The sequence below is a fragment of the Melanotaenia boesemani genome, chromosome 23 (assembly GCF_017639745.1).
Source record: "Melanotaenia boesemani isolate fMelBoe1 chromosome 23, fMelBoe1.pri, whole genome shotgun sequence".
Lineage (NCBI taxonomy): Eukaryota > Metazoa > Chordata > Actinopteri > Atheriniformes > Melanotaeniidae > Melanotaenia > Melanotaenia boesemani.
Window position 1 is genome coordinate 21,236,406 of NC_055704.1, and position 21,829 is coordinate 21,258,234.

General features: G+C 39.4%; 3 protein-coding genes across 4 annotated transcripts; 2 read left to right on the top strand and 1 right to left on the bottom strand.

Annotated features, from left to right (window-relative positions):
- The first annotated feature begins 544 nt into the window (after positions 1 to 544).
- On the top strand, positions 545 to 15,398 carry cax1 (cation/H+ exchanger protein 1). 2 transcript variants are annotated; one of them, XM_041977390.1, is made up of 21 exons: positions 545 to 755; positions 1,565 to 1,735; positions 1,882 to 2,012; positions 2,743 to 2,851; positions 2,980 to 3,096; positions 3,188 to 3,249; positions 3,345 to 3,524; positions 3,598 to 3,783; positions 3,893 to 3,992; positions 4,146 to 4,287; positions 4,429 to 4,612; positions 4,727 to 4,826; positions 4,927 to 5,045; positions 5,205 to 5,242; positions 5,336 to 5,586; positions 5,888 to 6,021; positions 6,130 to 6,224; positions 6,327 to 6,405; positions 6,735 to 6,843; positions 7,013 to 7,216; positions 15,388 to 15,398. In XM_041977390.1, the coding sequence occupies exons 1-20, from the start codon at positions 689 to 691 to the stop codon at positions 7,084 to 7,086; spliced, it is 2,448 nt and encodes an 815-aa protein (XP_041833324.1). In that variant the 5' UTR covers positions 545 to 688; the 3' UTR covers positions 7,087 to 7,216; positions 15,388 to 15,398. The 2 variants fall into 2 exon arrangements, with proteins under 2 accessions (XP_041833324.1, XP_041833325.1); XM_041977391.1 differs by having other exon boundaries at positions 546 to 755; positions 5,336 to 5,463.
- On the bottom strand, positions 7,473 to 13,571 carry klhdc10 (kelch domain containing 10). The gene is made up of 9 exons (XM_041977393.1): positions 13,327 to 13,571; positions 11,959 to 12,180; positions 11,668 to 11,822; positions 11,346 to 11,494; positions 11,166 to 11,250; positions 10,859 to 10,925; positions 10,736 to 10,783; positions 10,475 to 10,614; positions 7,473 to 9,435 (listed from the first exon to the last, which is right to left on the bottom strand). Exons 1-9 carry the CDS (start codon positions 13,415 to 13,417, stop codon positions 9,226 to 9,228), a joined length of 1,167 nt encoding a protein of 388 aa, XP_041833327.1. The 5' UTR covers positions 13,418 to 13,571; the 3' UTR covers positions 7,473 to 9,225.
- Positions 14,770 to 20,993, top strand: zc3hc1 (zinc finger, C3HC-type containing 1). Its single transcript, XM_041977392.1, has 10 exons — positions 14,770 to 14,945; positions 15,437 to 15,539; positions 15,700 to 15,850; positions 15,952 to 16,035; positions 16,162 to 16,289; positions 18,033 to 18,172; positions 18,264 to 18,534; positions 19,285 to 19,485; positions 19,865 to 20,077; positions 20,161 to 20,993. The coding sequence occupies exons 1-10, from the start codon at positions 14,812 to 14,814 to the stop codon at positions 20,230 to 20,232; spliced, it is 1,497 nt and encodes a 498-aa protein (XP_041833326.1). The 5' UTR covers positions 14,770 to 14,811; the 3' UTR covers positions 20,233 to 20,993.
- Positions 20,994 to 21,829: the final 836 nt, after the last annotated feature.

The window sequence follows — 21,829 nt, forward strand, 5'->3', positions numbered from 1 at the left end:
CTCTCCCACATTAATAATGAAAACACAATACATAATGGCCATTTTTACACAGTCAGGGAAGTCAGTAGTGTGCCACAGCAGCTTGGCACCTCCTCTTCATGCATGTCATCAGTTTGGTCACATTTTGCTGTGGGATTGGCATCCCATTCCTCAACCAAGAGTTGGTGAAGGTCAGCCAATGTGGTTGTGTTGATCACTCAAGCAGGTACACGTTGTGTTGACAAGTGTACCTAAGTGTACTTAAGCTAAAAACAAAAAAAAAAATTATATAGTAAAATAAGGGACCCCTCGTTTTCGTCTCATTATCCCAAGGTTGCAACAGCGCCACCTGTTGCCCTACATAGTTCTCTGTTGCTGTGTCTCCATTTCACCACTAGGGGTGCTAAAGCTTCGTTACTTTTTTTTATCTTTATTTTTTTTAAAACGAAAATATTCACAATGTAAACAAAGATATCGAGAGTCCAAACAAAAATTAACCATAACTGTCCTAAAATACAACATTATTAAATACATAACGTAAGTAGTTATATAAGTGGGACTTCATCTCTCTCCGTCTTCACGCGGCCCTCTGTTGGTTGTGTCCAGTTAGGAGCAGCCAGTCACTTCACAGCACACATAAAGAGGGAGGTTGGGCGTCCATCAACGCATGATGCTGTTTGAGCAACACTTCTGGGACTAAACAGACAAAATGTCCCACACACTTGCGCCTGGGGATGCGGAGAACCTGCGCAAAAGATCCGTTGTTGATTCAACAGGTGAGACCAAACTGCACACTTTTTCAATTTCTTGTTTGTCTTGTGTTCAGCGTGCTCATTAAAACCACCTGCGCTGCCAGTTTATCCTGCCACAGCTATAATATGAACTTTTTAGAGACTCCGGAATTTATTTTAAACCCCAAAACACAATTTAAATAACGTAACCAGTAATAACCAATCATTTGGCTGCACGAGAAACTTTGGTTATATATTAACAAAGCTTGTTAATCCGTGTAATTTATCCATTTTGTTCACACCGTTTTACTTTTTTCCCCCTAGTAGCAGCATCTGACAGCAACTTGTCTTAATTTCTTAATTTTCTTCTTATATTTCCTCTGAATTGGTTGTTTTTGTCATTTAATGACCTGTGGGCAGTTTCTTTTTTTACATAGAATATCTATTTTTAAGCTATGAGCTATCAGACAACTATTTATATGTGTTTTCTGTAGAAAACTGTCTAAATTATGCCTTAATTTTGTTTCAAACATCTACCTTTTGCACCATAATATGATCTACTTTGACAGGATGAATAGGAAAAAAAGGCAGATTTTCATTCAGTAGCACTGTTCTATTTTTAATTGAGTTTAATTATTATCCTTGTCTTGAAATGCATTGATAATGTGATCTGTCTTGGAAGACAGATGTTGATAAGCATGCTGGGGACATTGCATGACTCTCATGAGAGTTTTGTTAGTCGCACATATTTCGACAGGAAGCCATTCGTCCTGGATGTCAGTCACCTTCCACATATTAAATGTGCTGTGTTACTTTTGAATACACAACCTTGTTCTTGATGTTTCTTATTTCAGAGAACTGTTTTGATTCTGAGCATCATCACCGGATTCCACGACTACAAACCCAACCTGAAAGGCTGTGTGTGCCCCAGCTTCCAGAGTCAGGCACAGTAACACCATCCCCTGATGCCTCTGCACACCACTTCTGCCACTACACACCAAAATGTTTTCTCGCTGTCCACAGAGGTGAATGAGACTTTGGCTACCTATGATAATTTTTAAAGCTTTAGTATGATCGAGTTCCACCTGTCCTGTCTCGTGTATTATTTAACAAGTGTTTAAGAGTGAAATGCAGGCAGACAAGTCTTTACTAGAGAGATTTTCTCACTCAGGAGCACATGGCACCTCAGCCCGGTCCACTCCGTCACAGTGTGGCGAAGAGGGATGGCATGAGGGCACCTCAAAAACCACAATCAGAGTTGAGAATGAAGTGGAGGCACAAAGGGAGGCCAACAACTACAAGGTGAACCATAAATGGGTCAACTATTATCCTACATCCAAGCAGTCTCCACTCTCTTCAGTTTCTAAAAGAAAAAAATGCCTTTGAAAATACAGAGAGAGTCTTCCTTGTGAATTAGGTGTTTGTCATACGTGTGACTCATCTTCTTAGGAGAGCAGGTGCATTGCAGGAGGGGTACCAAGGGCAACTAAACTTTTTCATTACTAGCGCTTTCCCATGCAAATCAAACTGGCCCCCACTCTGAAAACTTTTAAATCATGCCATGGTTGCACAGTGGTGTGGTGGTTAGCACCGCTACCTCACACCAAGAAGGTCGCTGGTTCAAGCCTCAGCTGGGGGGCGGTGGCCTTTCTGTGTGGAGTTTGCATGCTTTTCCTGTGTGTGCGTGGGTTTTCCGGCTTCCTCCCACCATCCAAAGACATGCATGTTAGGCTAATTGGTCACTCTAAATTCTCCCTAGGAGTGAGTCTGTGTGTGAATGGCTGTTTGTCCCTGTATGTGTTGGCCTTGCAATGGACTGGTGGCCTGTCCAGGGTGCGCCCTGCCTCTCACCTGCTGAGTGCTGGGATAGGCTCCAGCTTACCCATTCGTAATGGACAAGCGGTAGATAATGAAATAATTAAACACTTTTTTCCCATTAGCACAACTTGAGGATTGCATAGGTACTGTTTTATGTTGAATATGATCGAAATCCACCTTCTAACTTTGTTTTTTTTTTTTTTTTTTTTTTTAGTTTGGCTTCAGGAAATGGATGGGCAATGTAACCGAGAGGCCATTTGAAGACAGATCAGAAATCATCAAAGAGCTGTACAATGATCTTAGTGTTGTTAAGCCTCGAGAAGGTTTTTTTTTATTATTATTATTATTCTTTCTTTTTCCTCTTTGTTCCTCAATTCAGCTTAATTTGACCTCTATTCTAATGTGTATTATATTGGCTTTTTTCTGCTTTACGATGTCTTCACTCCTCCAGGCTCAGTGTTTACTGTTGGGAACATAGCTTATGTATTCCTATTTGGATGGTGGATCTCATTAATCTACTTCCTCCTGTGTCCTCTAATGTTTCTGACTATCCTTGGTGCCCCTTATGGTAGGTGCCATACCACAGTCAGCATCTCTCAGAATAATGTAGTTTTTTCCACATCTTGCACATTATCCCATCTGTCTGTTGCATCCTTCAGGAAAGGTTTGTTTTAAGATGGCGTTGTACTTTATCTGGCCATTTGGAAAGTTTATAGAGAAGGTAAATTATCCTTTTTAATAATGAAGAATCCTTTGTCACTTTTATGGGACAACTATAATTAAGACCAACATATCTATTCATTATTTTTTTGTCAGGCTGGGGATGTAGTCAGTAGATCCAGTGTGAAACGGACAAACTGTGAGATCGTTCCTCAAGAGAAGGATAATGAAGATCTTGTAGGGGATAAGGACTGTGCACCCCTTCTAGTGTCCTCCCCTCTCCCCATTGAGATACCTGTCCCGACTCTGCCACAAATAGGAACTTCAAACCACTGGGTAAGAGCATCAGTGATGCAAATTATTTACCATAATATTGTAAGGTAATTCATGAGTCCTGATGTGTCTACAGTGTCGCATCAGTACATACATTTGGTTGTTACTGGGTTACCCTGTCCTGGCTGTGGTCCACTCCCTTGCATGCATGCTGTCCTGGCTGCTGGTCTTCACCATCCCGGTAGCCAAAATGAACAGTCGCATCCTCACCACTGTCCTCCTCATGGCACCAGAGGATGTTCAGGTGCACAAACTGGAAAAGGTACTGAAACAAATCTGGTTTTGGATTGGCACATGATCTTTTGTGTCTCCCGTTCGGCTTCATACAACTAGAGCTATTCATTTTATTGGATGTGTGCTCTCTTTTGTAGACACTTGTGTGTGAGACCAGAGTTGTCTTATGCAGTTATCAGGCTTTTAACATCTACTACTACAAATACACTGTCCAAGGAATCAACATTTTTGCTCTCAGTATCCTTTTTAATAATGTGGGATTGTGAGGTCATGACAGGAAGGATTTAAATGAACTTCCAGTATTTTTACATTTAAACATGGCAGCATTCAAGATGTCAGGCATTGCTTTTGCTTTCCCGTCTTTTTATTCTCCTTAAGTGCTCCCTTTAGACTTGCTACCCTTGGTATTTATCACTTTGATTGCTGGCTATACTGACCGTGAGCATAATTATTTCAGTGGAGAGACCACATTTGCCATAGCCATCACTTCCATCATTCCCCTCTCCTACTATATTGGCATGGGAATAGCCAGGTACAGTGTTTGCTTTTTTGTCTCCAACCAACAAATAAATGACTGACTGACCTTTCTTATTTTTTTTTTCTTTTTCTTTTCTTTCTAAAAATGGTACTTAAGAGCACTTTCAGCTTTCATATGTTTGTGTCCTCCCTACAGCATTTCTGCACAGAGTAACTTTGCAGTTGGAGCTGTGGTAAATGCAACTTTTGGCTCCATCACAGAGATAACCTTCTACATCACAGCACTGCTGCGGGGGCATCGTGCTTCCACCAAATGCTATGAAGAAATCGTCAAAGCGGCTCTTACTGGGACCCTTCTCGGGTGTATACTGTTCATACCTGTGAGTGTGACAGAAAAACACACTGTTTTTAATTTTTGCAAAACTGCATCTTCTTTACCATGACATGCAAGTTTTACTTATTAACCAGAGTGTTTTTGTTTGCCGACTGTGCAGGGCATTTGTATGACCATTGGGGGTATTAAACACAGTGAGCAGAGATTTAATAGTCGTTCAGCTGGAGTGAGCTCAGCTTTGCTTTTTATTTCTATTGGAGGTAAGGATGGCAGCTGTGCATCTTTTTTTAAACAATAATTCCACTACCATCTAATTAACTAACACTTAAAAATTACCCTCGTGCTGCTCATTGTCCCTAGGTGTGTTTGCACCCACACTTTTCTCCAAAACCTTCGGTTATCTGGTTTGTGAAAGCTGCTCAAATATTCCTGGCAATGGCAGTGCACCCTTCATCTGCAGGGACTGTCACTACGACACGGTGGGCGTCTATGTCTAACTGATGAGCAGTAAATCAGACTTGAACAAATCCTGTTACACTTTTTCTAGTTTCAGTTAGGCCAAATTAGAAATAACAGAAATTTACTTATTATGCATGTCATGGCTTTTAAGTTACTGTTAATATTTTTTTTCTCAACAGACTCAAACTGACCCACATCTGATTCTGACCCATATTGAGTAAGTCCATATGCTACACACGTTTAAATTGTCACATTTTCATCATAGTCAGCTCATTGGGGTTTTTGACTAATTATAAAAACTATTTTCTAGGCCCCTAGTGTACACTATTTCTGTCTTGCTGCCTGCTTCATACCTGATTGGCCTCATTTTTACACTGAAGACCCACTCCCACATCTATGATATCCATATCAGTGACTGCCATGCAGGTCATGTACACGGTCAGTATGCACAAGACGGTACCAGCACCCACAACCCCACTGGCGAGGTCTCCACTGATCGTCTGCCGCGCACCAACGTGTCTATTAATTCCAACATTGTTGCTCCCGGCCACATTGGTACAGGTGTGTGGGGTGTGCATACACTTTCTGGGTCTTTTGGGTGGACTAGCATGCTACATTAACTGTTAGTCATGTGCACATAGTTAACATGTTTCATCACTGTTTGGAAAAGTTGTAGCTCTGCATGTCAAACCTGTAAAATGTGTAGGAATGAAGTCAAAATGTCTGGTAAGTTAAGACTTTGATCCTACATGGACGTAGAATTTTTAAAGTTTGCAACTTTCAAATTTCTGATAAATAAGTCTGAACTGCTTCAAACAGAAACTGAAAAATGCTGTTTAATCTAATAATTTGTCACCTGCAGGGCATCACGTTGTGCACTGGTCCCGGTGGAGGGCTCTTGCAGTCCTGATTGTTGCCACGGTGCTGATGGCTTGCTGTGCTGACCTTTGCACTGAGAACATTGAGCCAATACTGACTAATTCTTCCATCTCACAGGTAAAATACTTGAACTGAACATACCAATAGTGAGAAGGATTGGTTTAAAAAAATGTAAACGAGATTTTCATGTTTTCCTGGATTGGGATGCATCTTCTTGTCTTGTAGTACTTCATTGGTGTCACAGTGTTGGCCATGGTGCCAGAGCTTCCTGAGATTGTTAATGGGATCCAGTTTGCGCTGCAAAACAATATTAGCTTGAGGTTTGACAAAATTATTTATTTTTCAGTCTTTCTCATGTGAAACTGAGCTCTGTGTAAGAACTGTAGCTTGTTGTTTTGAACATATATATTTCCTGTTTGCAGCCTTGAAGTGGGCAGCTGTATTGCTGTGCAGGTCTGCATGATTCAGATTCCACTGCTCATCCTCTTCAATGCATTCCATGTAAGTAAAATTGGGTTTTCTTGTGACATTTGCAATGGCAGTGCTTCCTACACCCCTATACCCTGATTTCTATTGCCATTTTTTATTTATTTAAATAGCGACAGGATAGTGTCATAGGCGTGTTTGTATGTACTGTATGTGTTCTGTTTGATACTATGTTGAAAAGCTTGGATGTATATTTTCAGTATTTTATGTTGGACCTACTTGCCATGAGACTGCAGATGGAAATGAGTTTGTTGCTTAGAAGTTGACTGTGTGCATAGGTCCAGATGAATGAGTAAGTAGGTGATTTGTTTCTATGGTGACTCTAACCCTTTTTCTCCCTTCAGGATGTTGGTTTTGTGCTTGTGTTCAGTGATATCCATCTTTGGGCCAGCATCTTTAGTGTCATTGTGGTCAACTACATCTTCATGGATGGAAAATGTGACTACTTTCAGGGTAAGTGTCTTCACATTATGCTATAAATGGACACCAATCAGTTTGTAGCAGTGTCTGTGTTAAACCATGCTGACTCAAATGATTACGTAGAACGTTTTAAAGCAGGTAACAGACTATTTAAATAATGTTGACATCATGGAGGTTATAATCTATTTTTCTTTTTCTGCAGGCACAGCTCTAGTGGTGGTTTATCTCATCCTTTTGGCTCTATACTTTTTTGCTCCTCCTCCACGCTCGTGTTAATCTGTGTGCCAAGAAGATACTGAAGTCTCCAATGTTTTAATGCCACTTGATACACACATCAAATCAATGGTTCAGAGGCAAAAAATATCATTTTTGTAATGTCATATAAATGTGATACTTTGCAAATGTTGTATAAATTTGCAACAAAATTTGTCATTGAATATAAAAAATGCAAATTTGTTGTATTAATGTGAATTCTGTAACTGATATAAGACTTAATAAAATTTATAAATTTGGGATTTTTTTTTTTTTTTTTTTTTTTTAGATTGCCATTTTGAAATATGGCATGCATATTTTATACAGATTAGCTATGCTCATGTTGGGTAACTTAAAAATAGGTTTTAATCAAGCAAAATGCTAATTAAGTAGAGGAAATCTGAGCCAGAGCTATTTATACAAGACTTTTTATTGACAGAACTTTAACACAACATTCATACAAGCCTGCTGTACAACATTTCAGAGGTCACCTGGAAATCCATGTCCCAAAGTAAAGATTTGATAATATAAAGAGCGGCAAAAATGACATCATGAACCAAGTAGTTTGGATTACAGAGCAGAAATTAAGGAGATACAGTTGGGGCAGAATCATGCAATTGTGAGCATCAAACTGGCAACAATTTAAAAAAAAAAAAGATGGTACCTTTTTATTCCTCTACATAACCATATTTAAATAGCTCAGCATGATTTGGCACTAGTTAAAAACTAATAAAATAAGTGCTTTCTGGGTCAGTACTCAACATGCTGCCTCCTGTTCTCAATTATTTGCTTGATCCATGGGAAGAAAACATTCTTAAATGCCAACACATTTAATAATTTTATGTAAAATATTTAAGTGGTTCTATTTGCTTGTCAAACCAGGAGTTTGTTTATACATGCAAAGACCTTATGCTGCCTGTATTTGTGAAATATTCACTTTACCAGTTCAAACAAGGCACTGCAGTACAAACATGTTCAGAGAGGTGTGCTATTGAAGCAACTCCAGGTGCAAAACCATCTTCAATGCAGAGGGAGTAAAAGAAGTCTTTATTCAGATAAACGCATCATAAATAAAAGTCAAAGAGCACCAAATTCACAGTGATGTGTAGCAAGGTTTGGTTTACAAATAATTGCTGTGAGTGAACACAAAGGGGAAAATAACTGGATTTTCTATCTTATATCATTGCTTATTCTTTCAAATAATCAGATGATTTTCAAAGCCGTTATACTATGTATTCTTGAAAATACAGGCAAAACCAGTAGTTAAACTTTCTTTACTCTGCCATGCAGGGTGCAGTTTTTCTGTATTATAGCCATTTACCACAAATAGAATGATAGAATATATTGGTTTGATGCAATTTAGTTCAAGCCTTTAGTATTTTTCCATCCATGCAAGCCAGCTGCAGAACAGAATGGAAATCTCTTGCATGCCCATTGCTGGGACTGAGGATTTCATTCACACAGCTTTCAAGCCTCTGATGTTGATTTTCATTCCATTTGGAGGAAACTGCACAGAGACTGCCTTCTAGAGAGGGGGGGAAAAAAAAGTCAGCATCAGTACAACTGTGATAAATAGTCTAAGATGTGCAGAAAAATACTGCACAACCATTGTCTGGCACCATGTTTAGATTAAAATAATTGATTTGTCTCTTCTGTGTGTAGAATCTATTAAATATGTAGATGCTTACAAATATGTGTGACAAAATGTGCAAACAGCAATATTAGTTCTTGAGAATATACCCCCCGCTCCCCTAAACAGAGTGACCGAGTCCTTAAATAAATACACATTCACTCTGAATTCATAAAATTACTAGAAGATGCTTTTTTCCAGAAAAATAATAAGAGTGTTTAACTTGTAGACATGGCAAAATAATTTTTTTACAACTGCAGCAGTTTGGAGGATGACAGCCATGAGGCAACATGAGGGGGAAAGATCAAATAAAATCCATAAGACATTCCACAAATGTTTGTCTTTGTTACCGTAACAACAAAAAAAAAGACAACATAAAAAAAGGCATCCCATTGTTTTTGGTTTTAAGGCGGGGCTACGTCAGGCAGAAGAGGGACAGAGATTCATCCCGAGACCCGCTATGAGTTTCATTCTGTGCTGTGTTGGGCCTCATCCTCTCGCTCCCTGGCCCTTCCATTTGTGCTCCACTGTGCCTATTTCAAGCGTTCAATGAGCTCCTGCGTGAGGCCCAGGTTGAGCAGCTGCATGGTGCGGAGAGAAGTCAGGTGCGGAAAGGCCTTGAGGAGCTTCTCCCAGCATAGCTCCAGCAGGCTGGGAACAGCCAGCCAGATCTTGAACAGAGAACCAGTTCTTTTGTTCTCATGGATGTTCACTACTCCACCATGGATGTACATGCAACCCGCCTGGGGACAAAGAGGCAGAGGAGGAGACATTGATTTCATATGCAACACAGAGCTGCAGTGAATAGTAGATTTTTGTTTAGATCATTCTATTCTACAGTCATTTGGCAGATCCCTTTATCCAAAGCGACTTACATCTGCATCTATCAGCCTCAACAAACTCAGTTGGTTTGGGCAGCAAAAGAGAAGAACTTTAAACCACGCAAAAGTCTTCATATTTCACAAAATATAACCCCCGTCCTCCCCAACAAAATAAATAAATAAATAAAATACACCACCTGAAACTTATAGAGCCATGAAGCACAGCACTGAAGTATTGTACATTTGACCTCTTACACATATTCCTAAACACTGTTCCTTAATCTCTAATGGAAAGGAATGAGGTTGAGGAGGGATAGCATGAGGAATTCATAAGGACTTAGGAGAGCTTAGTTGCACTAAAATGGCTTTAAATCAGTAAAACTACAACTGTTTGGAAGATGGACTACAGAAATCAAGATAAAACTTCAGCCTGTGCACTCTTACCCTGTTGCTTCATGCAGGCTGCATAAACACAGACAACTCTGTAAAAACTGGCAATTTAAAAATATAAAAAAGGAAAGAAAAAGCCACACAAGTAAAACATAATCCTGCCTCTATTTGCTCACACCTATCCTCCTGTTCTCATATTTTCATCTAATCAATCCAAATGAGAGAGACTGTAGGGAAACGATCAACTGATATTTTGAATATTGTGGCCACTGTGAATTATGATATATTATCTCTTTCCATACCGTTTCATTTGCTAAAGGACATAGTACAGAAAACAACAAAGCTCCTCTCCTTGGCATTTTCAGGATATCATCTGATCTTATCATGCTGGCTAATATTCCACTGTGACGTCAACATGCCTGATGCCCTTCTGAATTCTGCTGTTTACAGTAATTACATGCATACATTTACTGCTGGCAAACAGTTGGTGCACATAGTCATATTGTTATTTCAAAGTTAACATCCACAGTAAAATAGAGCCAGAGTAGCTGGAGAAGAGTTTTATACTAACTGGGGTAACAGCAGCACAATGAAAGTAGGCTGGCTCAGGCATCACTGCTGGTAGTTTATTCCACTGGAAATTGTGCAGGTTGAGCTTCCACAGATCCGCTAATATCAATTCCCCATTGTAGCCTCCACAGATAAATACATCTACAGCAGGGGGGAAAAAGAACAGATCAGAAATGTTCAAAGGAAGTGCTTATAAACCTGTTAGAAACAATAAAAGCAACATAAAAATATTTCCATAAAGTATTCAGCATGTTTTTCTCACCATTATGTATCTGTACACAGCTATGGCATCGTCTGGGAGCAGGATACCCTGTCAAAAGCAGGAACATTTAACAGTGTGCTCCAGGACAAAGCAAAGTTAAATAACAAAATGCAGGATACAGACCTATTTTTTCATGAGGTTTTGTTGTAATCTCCTCCCAAGAATTAGTTTCTAGATTGTAAGCATGTATCTACCAAAAGAAAAAGAAAGTCTGAATTATATACTGTATATGGATTATCAGCAGAGTAGCAATAAAAGATTTTAATGAAACCATGCCTTTGTTTCGAAGGAATAAGGAATGTTAAGTTCCTCAGCACACAGATAAGTGAACAATGAAGGGGAAAAAAACTCAAACATTTTCCCTTTTAAATTGTACGTGGTTAGGCTTAGTTACATATGTCTGCAGAGTCTATCAATAGGGATTTAGTACCTTATCCAAAGGATAAGATGTCCATGACGTTCCTCCTCCTAGAATATAGATTCTCTGTCCATCATGCGCTATTTCATGCCTGTATCTGTGCCACAACCAACAGAAAGCAATTTTAAAATACAAAAAAGACACAAAAGCATGTTTAGCTACTGTAACTATTCATGAATCACAACACCTTACCGTTCCTCGGGGAGGTCATCTGGGGGGTTGTTGGGCTTGAGGTGAATCCACTCTCTGCTGGTCAGGTCCAGCCTGTGCAGGTCGGTGCTGTAAATGTAGCCGGTTGTCCCTCCAAACACGTACAGGAAGCCATTAATAATGACCATTGCCTGCGAGTGAAGTGGAAATTCTATTAAATCAAGGTTTGTTGCAGTGTTTGAGAATCTCAATGTTACATCCTTCTGTTAAGCAGGGACCATTACTCTCTAGAGATGAGGATTAAAACACAAAAGCCAAGATATATAAAATGCAAAAAGTCCTGAGGATTGTTTTCTGTGGCTACCTGTCCATAGATTCTGTTGGGCTTCTTCCCTCGACAGTTGAGCAGCGACCATCGCTTATACTTCACATTACAAACGTGAACGTCGTTACCATTATTTTCACCAAAAGGGATCCCGGTTCCACCAAAGACCAGGAGGTTGTTACCGTGCAAAACAGCTGAAACACAGAAGCTAATCAGCACCAAATTCCAATTTCAGATGCATCATTTTAACAGAAAACTAATTTTTGTTTTATTTTATTTACATAAATACAAAAGAAATACAGGTTTTAAGCATTCCAATTTTTGTCTAACCTGACATAGAAGCCAGCTCTGTGGGCATGTACCCCTCTGTCCGAATCTGCTGCCAGCAGCCTGTGGCAAAGTGGTACCTCCAAAGCTCCCTAAACAGTGGATAATCTTCATTCTCTGAGCCCCCTGACTCATCATAGTCAGGGTTGTAACCTCCGAACACATAAAGGTTAGTGTTGTCAGCAACACAACGATGCCCACTACGGGCAGGGGGAGTTCGATGACCTGGAAAGGAAGTAAAGATTGAGCAGGACAAACAGGAAAGACGTGTTAACAGAGAAACTTCGCAGATATAAAAACCGAAACAATTGGGTGAACTAATATCATTTGATACACACACAAAAACTAATACTACAGGTATTAGGAGATTTACAAAAACACTGCTCTGGTAAGAGATCTGATTCTCTACGATACAGCTCTTGAAAAGTTAATAGCTGTTGTTTTCACGTCACAGCCAGAAAAAACATAAGCAAGAAAGAAAAGCTACAAGGCCTAACAAAGTTTTACCATCAGATGTGATAAAACTAATTACAACTTAAATGTAATATTTTCATCAATAATGACAGGGATTTGTAATGGATTGTGCCTGCTCAGAGATACAGAGGCAGGGAAATGTAGGAAAACAAAACCAAACATCCACTCTGATACAAACCTATCTCTGTGACAACACAAATAATTACTTTATCTGAATTTTGGGCATTCTTCTATTATTTCCAAAAATATGTATATAAATATGTATATTTGCTCAGTTCACTGGTATGCAAGAACAAAAAATATTCCATGTAATCTAGTGCTGGATAGTTAAATGAAATTTTCTGCAAAGATCAACAATAACTGTCAGTCACTTAAGTTATTCAAATTAAGTTATTTGTTTTAGTAGTATGTCAGTGTCAGAAAGAACAGATTAGGACCGTTTCATATAGATTACTGGGCCACATGGGAGTCTGTAAACACATTTAAGTAATCAAGTTCACAAGGGAGTGACAATAATAAAATAATTAGGTATGTTAACAAATACTGAGGAAATGAAAACTTGTCAGCTCAGTAATTAATATGATGTCAAGTCATGTCACTGTACAGCTGCATAGCTAAAACAGTTGAGTTTTAATGGATGCAAAAGTATTACAGCTAGTTGCTATTCCAAAGGACTAACACGTTAGCTTATAAAAAATGTCAAACCGTAACCAAACGGCATTACGAGATTTTGCTAACTCGCATGTAAAGCTTAACAGTGACACTAGTAACGACGTTTATATTCCTGACATGCAAAAAGCAGCTGGTGTGAGACACACCTGTGATATTTGACTGAGCAACTGTGATAAAGTTAACACATAGCATTGCTAGCTTGTGATGCTAATGTTGTTGACCGACCTGCTAACGCCACTCTGTGCGGCGGCCTGCCTGACAGTCTCTCGAATTTATTCAGCTGGTCTGAACTGTGAACACCTTCCGCGTCCGACATCGTTTCCCCCTTTATAATCCAAGCCTGTTGGGTGTCACGTCGAATAAAAACAACATCTGCTAAAGCGCCGATGAGTCATTTCACATTTCAGGCAGGTTTGAAGCCATTCACAAATTTTACCCCCCAGGCCGCATCACATTTGACCAATCACTGGGCTTGTTCTTAGGACGTGGGCGGAAATGCGCGAGTTGATTTGTCTCCACAACTATTTATTTATTTATTTATTTATTTATTTATTTATTTATTTATTTATTTATTTATTTATTTATTTATTTATTCTTACTCAAAATTCTCCATCATAAATTTACCAAGGCAATGAATTAAGAACTTCCTTTGTTCAAGAATCACAAACCTTTCCCCATTTCATTTTCATTCTACACAGATCTCATGATTGGTAATTGGTGTTACTCTCTTGATGATTAATGCGCCTGAAACAAAGATGTATTTCTGACTTCAGAAACTCATCTCCTTCCACCTACTGTCATTTGTTGTCAAAATGTTTATAACGATGCTCAAAAGAAGGATCTGGAAAACTAACAAAACCTAATACTGACACAATTTGTTCTAAGGCTCATCATTTCTTAATTATTAAACTGGATCCCAAGGTACTCTTTGAGGATCTTTATAATTTATTTTCAGTTCCAATTTGAAAATCTTGGTTAACTGAGTTGATGTGTGTCCTTAAAACATTCACTAAAGACTAAAGATTACATTGTTTTCACACATCTTAACACTAATATAGTGCTACCATAACTAGATTAGCACTGCTACGTAACTTGCTTACATTACATTACATTAAATGAAATAAAAATGAACATACTGTATTTATCCCAGAGGGAAATTGCAAAATAATAGCCATAGATTAGTACAGTGGTTCCCAATTTGAGGGACGGGCCCCCTAAGGGGGGGCGCGCAGAGTAATGCCAGGGTGAAGTGCAGCCAAGCTAAATAAAACGTATAGTTTTTGCACTGCTAGCAAAATATGGACAAATTTGTGAAAGTAACAGTGGGCAAATGGTGACAAATTAACAACAGACACTTCAACTTGCAAAAAAAAAAAAAAAAAAAAAAAAATTGGCCAGTATGTCAGTGTCAAAAAGAACAGATAGGACCGCTTCATATAGATTACTGGGTCACATGGGAGTTTGTAAACACATTTAAGTAATCAAGTTCACAAGGGAGTGACAATAATAAAATAATTAGGTATGTTAACAAATACTGAGGAAATGAAAACTTGTCAGCTCAGTAATTAATATGATGTCAAGTCAACGTGGTTTTAGACACGGCTTCACAATCAGGGCGTGAATCAGTTCAGTGAATATTTGATCTTGTGGATTTGCAGAGCGGAACGACTTTTTTCCGGGTGTATTTTCCGGAGGAGCTTAAAGCCGACCATGGCGACTCTCGGTGGCAGTCGTGGGGATCGTGTCGGTAATTCTAATCAGCACAAGTCCTCTTTTGTTTCTCCAGAAAAAGTTCGTGAAATTCTTAATGAGGGCGTATCATCACCGGACAACGGTTCAAACAGGTGCGTCTTTAGAACAAACGCGCGACCTTTTGATTTAATTTAAGTTGCCATTAGCTAGTCTGGTTGGCTACTTAGCTTAGCAGCTTACTTTAGCCGCCTCCGCGTAGCTTTACCAAAGGAGGGTTATGTCTGTAATACATCAAGATCTTGTAGCCAAGACTGAGATTATGTGCATGCATAGTTTGGTAATATTGTGATTCTAATTATTATTATTATTAATCTATCGAGCAGGTATGTTATGCTAGCTGCTATTCTGTCGGTACTGTGTAGTTACTGATAAAAGGGGCGGGGACTGAAAGTTTAAAGTTTGGAATTCTTTGCTAAATTTAGGCAGATTTATGGGTTGCAGTTTAAACTTAACAGAAATGCGAATACGTTTATACAATGCATTATTAAGAAATCGTATCAGTTGTCTCTTTTTTAATAATTTAAAATCTGTCAGATATGTTTGAAGTCAAGATGTGTCTTTTTCCCTCCTGTCCTGATTTCAGTGGACAAAGAGATTCAAATGTTCTGGAAGTAGAAAGCAACACTCAAGCACCTTGCGAGGCAACAAACAAAGAAGCTTTTTTCTCCAGAGTGGAATCATATTCAATATCCTTTGTACATTTAAATCCAGTATAAACCATCCAGTTTTCATTTTATTATAACAACCAGTAGTAAATTGAAGATCCATAATTAAAATGGGCATTTGGAAATTTCTGCTTTTATTCAAAGTATTCTATGTATACAGGAATTTTCCTTAGTGCACTACTGTTTGAAATGGGCAGGCAAACCCCGCATACTGTCCCCTCTGATGTGTGCCAGGTATGGTTGGATCAACGTTGCCTGTGATATGCTCAAGTGCTCCAGCTGCCAGGCTTTCCTTTGTGCGTCTCTACAACCAACTTTAGATTTTGAAAAATGTAAGCAATACTTGATGAATCAGAAAAAGACTTTGTGAAAACTGGGGTGATGTTGCACACCTGATTAATATGAAAGCTTACGTACTTATCATCTTTTATAGATGAAACACGTATTGCAGAAATATCAAAGCAGCTTCAGACACAGCATGAAAAGTTTTGTCCTTGGCCTTACTTTCCATGCCCAGGTGAGTGCAACCATTTTTTCCACTGGATGTATACAACAACATAACTAACCTTTAACACAGCCATGCCACTTCCGCTGCAATGTTAGTTGTCTATGTGGTGGTTATAAAAAATGTTTCTTTATCTAGAGAGGTTCTGGGTGGTTCCAGCCTCTGAACCATCAACCCTTCTTGCTGCTTTTTTGGAGCGCTTCCAGAGTGCCTGTCTGCTTTCACAGCAGCTGCCAGCTATGAAGCCAGAGCAGCTGAAATCCATGGTAAAGCACTTTGTATACCAACCCTAACAGAATCTGAAATTGCAGAGAGGGTTTAGAACAGGGGTCAGCAACTTTTGTGACATGAAGTTTGAAATTTTCTTATCGAGTGTGTGTGTGTGTGGAACACACCTGCTCACAGAGATATTTTGACCTGAAGACTGACATCAGTGCCAGTGCAATGTCCCAGAGACAGCTGAATTTCTCAGGTGCAGATGCTCAGCAGGTGAGGATGTGTGCTCTGTGATCTTGCACTGGTGTGTCTTCAATTTTCTGAGCTCTGCCAACTTCGTCACCCACAGTGTTGAGCTCTTCAGCTCACTCAGCTGCATTGCCATGTCCTATATCCATCCAGTTGATCAGAATAGCATCCAAATAATGTCCATCAAAGCTGTTGGGCTTGATCAAGAAAGAGAACATTGGTCTGTACCTTTTAAAATCCTCAAATTGTGTTGTGAACTCAGCCTCCAGCTTACGCTTGTACGTTGTTATTTCAGTGGTGCTGATGTCGCAGTGGGAGGACAACTCTCTCAGGTGTCGAAAGTAGCAAAAATGGAGGTGGAAATGTCATCTGAGAATACTACCAGCTTACTGACATAAGCTATCCATATCTCAAACATGTCCAAAACAGTTTGTCCTGCACTTTGCAGTCTGAGATTGAATCCATTCAGGTGTCCTGTAATGTCCGCAAGAAACATAGTTTTCACGATCCACTTCTCGTCCTCCAGTTCTGGATTCTTTTAGCCCTTTTAGCCAGAAAGACCTTGATAGCGTCAAAGCAGCTGACAAATCGCTGCAGAACTTTTTCAGAGTTTAGCCATCTCACTGCTGAGTGGAGAGGGAGATCTGTTTCAGGATGGGGAGGCTGACTTTTTCTTCAATAAGTTTGACAGCATGGCGGGAGCGCCGTCTGTGGTCACTGCAAACATCTTCCTGGCGTTAATCACTCATTCCTCAAAAAGTTCAGTTAATGCCTTGCCATAACTGCCAAAAAGCGGAATGTCATTCACATCCACGCTTTTATCATGCAAGGCTAAATACCTCAGCATCTTTTAATCCAGCTGTTAGCTGAAAATGTCAGAGTTCAGCAATTTCATCGATGCATCACTGAACACTTCTAGCTGACGTGGGAATGTCCTTAATTCATGACTTAACTGTTTCTTTATTAGGCAAGTGTTCAAAAAGAGCATCTGAGTAACTAAGAAAGGCCTCCTTAATAAATTTGCCATCCGTAAACAACTTCCCATGCTTTGCAATGCAATGCGGTAGCTTGCTTCTGTCCCGTGGTTTTTAACAGCGGTCTTTCAAAAATACAAAAGCAAACTCTTGTGTTCGTGAAGACCTAGTTTTGGCCTTTTTAGCAACCGGCGTTGCCATTATTGACGACATCTGTAATGCGTGGGTCTCTGGGAATGTGGGTAGAGCTGTACTTACAGCGCTGCGGAGATGGAGCCTGTCACTTAAACCCAAGAAATCAGGCCACACATAAAGCGATGGTCGTCATAACACTAACACTGTCATAACACAGCATGCCAGTGTTTATGCCTCGGGGTTCCACCTGTGGCACGAGTGCCAAAGGTTGCTGACCCCTGGTTTAGAGGAATGTATTACTGATATAATTGAAACAATGATTAGTTCATTGTAAAAAGATGTAAACTTCATGTACAGATGTGTAGATTTTCTAATAATCACTGAATGGTATTGTTAGTTGTTTCTATGTAACAAATGGCAATTTCTGTTTTGAAGTCTTTGACAGAGGATGTCATCAGTGTTATACTTCAGCTGATTGAGGAAGAACAAAAAAGAAAGGGAGACCTTACATGCTCTGAACCATTGACTGTCCAGGTGGCTGCATGTATCGTTTCTCTCTGTGGCTGGGCGGCAAGGTGAGATGAAGCTCTTTCTGCTGCACCAAAATGTGTGTTGAGAAGACAACGGACAAAAATAGAATAAACACAATTTTTCTTCCATTTTTAGCCCAGCTCTTCACGCCATGAACCTGCCTATCATCACCTGCTCCTATTGTATGCGGAAGGTGGGATTGTGGAACTTTCACCAAATGGAGGGGGCTGGAGATGATGCAGAAGTCTCATCAAATGCTTCGGGACCCTCTGCTCATGCGGCTGTGCCTGCATCAGGTATCGCCAGTGAGAGCTCAGGAGACCCTTCTACATCTGCTTCACCAACCCCACCTGCAACTCCATGTCGCATGAAGCTAAGGAGCCAGGACTCCACCCGCTCTGACCAGGCAAGCTCTAAAGAGGTTTATCAGCAAGATTAGCTATGAGTGTTTATGCCATGGCATATTACAGTTCATCTTGGCACAGTTTGACTCAGCGTGAATGTCCTCTGCTTTGTTTTCCATTGAAAACATTATCCCTTGTCATTGGTGGGAGTAGCTGTATGTCACACAGACACGGGACACACAACTTTGTGTATACGGTAGTGTGGTAACTACACTGAGAGAGTTTGCAACAGTCTTTTAGTCCAGAAGGACTTCAGTAGCATATTCAGAGAGTGATTATTGTGACCCTGGGCTACAGAATGTAGCTGTTATTAAACATGTTCAAGGATCCATTAGTCATGTACAGAATATGTGATCTGTACACCCAAGTGAAATCTTTGTGTCTTGTTCGTTGTAATTGACCATAAGTAAATTGTATACATATGTGTTTTAAACTTGAGAGAACAAGTAAGTGTACACGTGTGTAGGACTTTAGAGCTGCTGCATAGACCTTTTACGCTTGCTTATGTTTTTTATGTCACAGGCAAGTTTTCTCTCTGGCCAGTCAGTCTGCAATGTTTCCAATTTTTTGTATAGTACTGGCTTGGCTTGTGAGAACTGCTGCAGAGGTATCACAGAAAGTCTGTTATGCTTGTGTAGACATGTCTGCCCAAACTGTATTATGCAATGGAAAAGCACCATAAACTTTACTGCTAATCATTTTAAGAGGAAACTCCAGGCTGCTTCTTCACTATGCTTTGGTTTGTGTTACAGACTGAGGGGACCTCATCTCCCATGGCTTCACGTGCTCGAAGCAGAGACTCACCCAGTCCCAGCGAAGAGCTGCCAAGTCCTTTGACAAGGGGCAAGAGGCCTGCAACTCGAAGTCGAGGACAAGCAGAAAGCTTGGGAACTGATAGCGCTGCCAGCCTATACTCTCCCAAACGCTTTTGCCTGTCAACATTTGGTGGTCCTGTAAGAACTAACTTAACTCTAGTGCTGCCTGGTTTAATACATTGTTTTGGGAATAATTTTCTTTTTTTTTATGTTTAGAAGGTTTCACCATCCATGATGTTAAAATAATAACTTTGAACTTATTACATTTGGGCAATCCATCAGTATTGTCAGATTTACTTAAATTTCCATTTCCCACGTGTACAATCTGTTTAATAAGAGAATATTACAAAGAAACGTCAGTTTTAGGTGATTTGAATTCACAGCTCATAAGTTTTTATTCCCTAATTGAAGATAGAGCAGTATGGTGTGGATCTTTATCCAGGCTAAATTTGCAGAATTTGCTGTTAAATTGTTAAATTTGGAATTTGCTGCTAAAACAGCTGCTACTTTTTTTCAGGATGGCCCTCTGCACAAGAGTACATTTGACCCTCTCGCACAGCACAGGGATTGGTGTCCCTGGATTGCTGTGGGGAAGGAGAATGCGAATCCAGGGGTTATCCCCGTTTTTGATAAAGGCTCAGCACTTAATCAGCAGGGCTGGAAAGCTGCTCTTGACCTCCTCATGCCCATGAAGAAAAACTCGGATGCACATGGAGACAGTCCAGCACTGGCAAGTCAACAACGCTAATCTTCACATTTCATAAAGAGTCATAAAGGATTAACCTAATTTCCTTATGGTTTCTGTCTTCCTAGGGCCCTCGTGACAAGTCAAAAAGAGTGTTTGCTATATTCCGTCAGTGGCAGGTATCCTCTCCATCTCAGTAGAGTGCTAAGATAAAAATGGCATTGCCACACTGAACTGATGAACTGACTCACCTAACTCACTCTATCTGGTACACAATTCATCTTATCGAGAACAGGAGTGTCATATTTTTTAAATAGTGTATGCCATCCCTTAAGGATCTGTTTACAGTTTGTGTTTATTGAGGGAAATGAATGAGTGTGTTTTTTCTGAACTGTCAAATGTGAATGATGCCTATGAGCTTTTCTAAACATTTGAATTCTGCTACTTGGGCATTAGTGATTTAGAGCTGCAGGGGCTTAAAATAGCCTTGTTTTTGCGTCTATATGAACAGTCAACAGGTAATGGAACTCATCTCTGTAAATAAAGAGGGCACTAGGAAGGTATGTACTTTTAGTCACATAAAGACTGCTACAACTTTCCTTAATGCCACTATGATGGTTTTTGATTTTCTGTGGAAAACAAGACACAATGAATCTCTGATTCTGAGAACAGGTCAAATGGCTGTACACTGGAAAGATGATGCTTGCCTTCACTGTGTTGAGTCATTTTCAGGAGCGGTAAACATTGACCTCAGATTAGCAAAAATAAGAATAATAATAATAATAAAAACTGTGAGTAAGTTCTTTTATGTATGTAATATTATTTTGCTAAAAGCAAGATAGATGTGAGTTCTTACTTTCTTTTTTGCCCTGATTGTTGCGGACATGTAGAATGATGTGCCACACATTTCAGACCTGTTTTTTTTTTTTTTTTTTTTTTTTTTTTTAACATCTCGTTCTCACTACCCTGCATGTGCTTTTATCATAATAGATTTTCCTTAAATAAAATGCTCCTCTGGCTGTTTGGTTTACTTTGCATGTCATTCCTCTGACATTTTAATAAGAGAAAAAAATGTTAGTATGGACATTAGCTAAATTATATTTTAAAGAAAAACTAATGGAATTCATGACATTCGAATGTAACTCCAATGCATATTTTATGACCTACTGTTGCAGCTCATGAACACTGTGGCTTCTCAAGGGGGATTTAAGGGGAATATAGCTTGAAACCAGCTCTTTTGTTTGCTGTAGTATAGTGATTTTGTACTTCCCACTGACATATATGTTAATCTGTATTAAGTATACAATAACAATATGGTTATTAAAAAGTTAATTTGATAAAAGATACATTGGTCAGTGAACAGAGCACTATTCACGGAAACCAATCATATCCGTCGACATGAAGGGATCAAGAACATGGAAGGTGACCCATAGCAATAGTAAATGGAACTGCAAAATGCTGGCTAAGGTGCCAATAGTAATCTAATATTTAATTAAATGAAAATTTGAAATTTAGGTGAATAGATGTATCTTGAGTCCTCGGGTTGTATAGACGTTTAAAAAAAATCAACAGATCTGTAGAAGCATTTTTAAAGATTTCTGTTTAGCTGCATATAGTAAACGTTGGGCTCTGTTACTTCAAACATGAGCTCGGAACCACGGGAGCATTCAGCAACATGTCCTAATGTTAGGTTAATTAAAGTTTAAAATAGGGAACGGCCTTTCTGATGAAACTACAAACATGGCCATTTATGCTGACGACTGGTCGCACATATATGACGCAATTCGCGGAGGGATC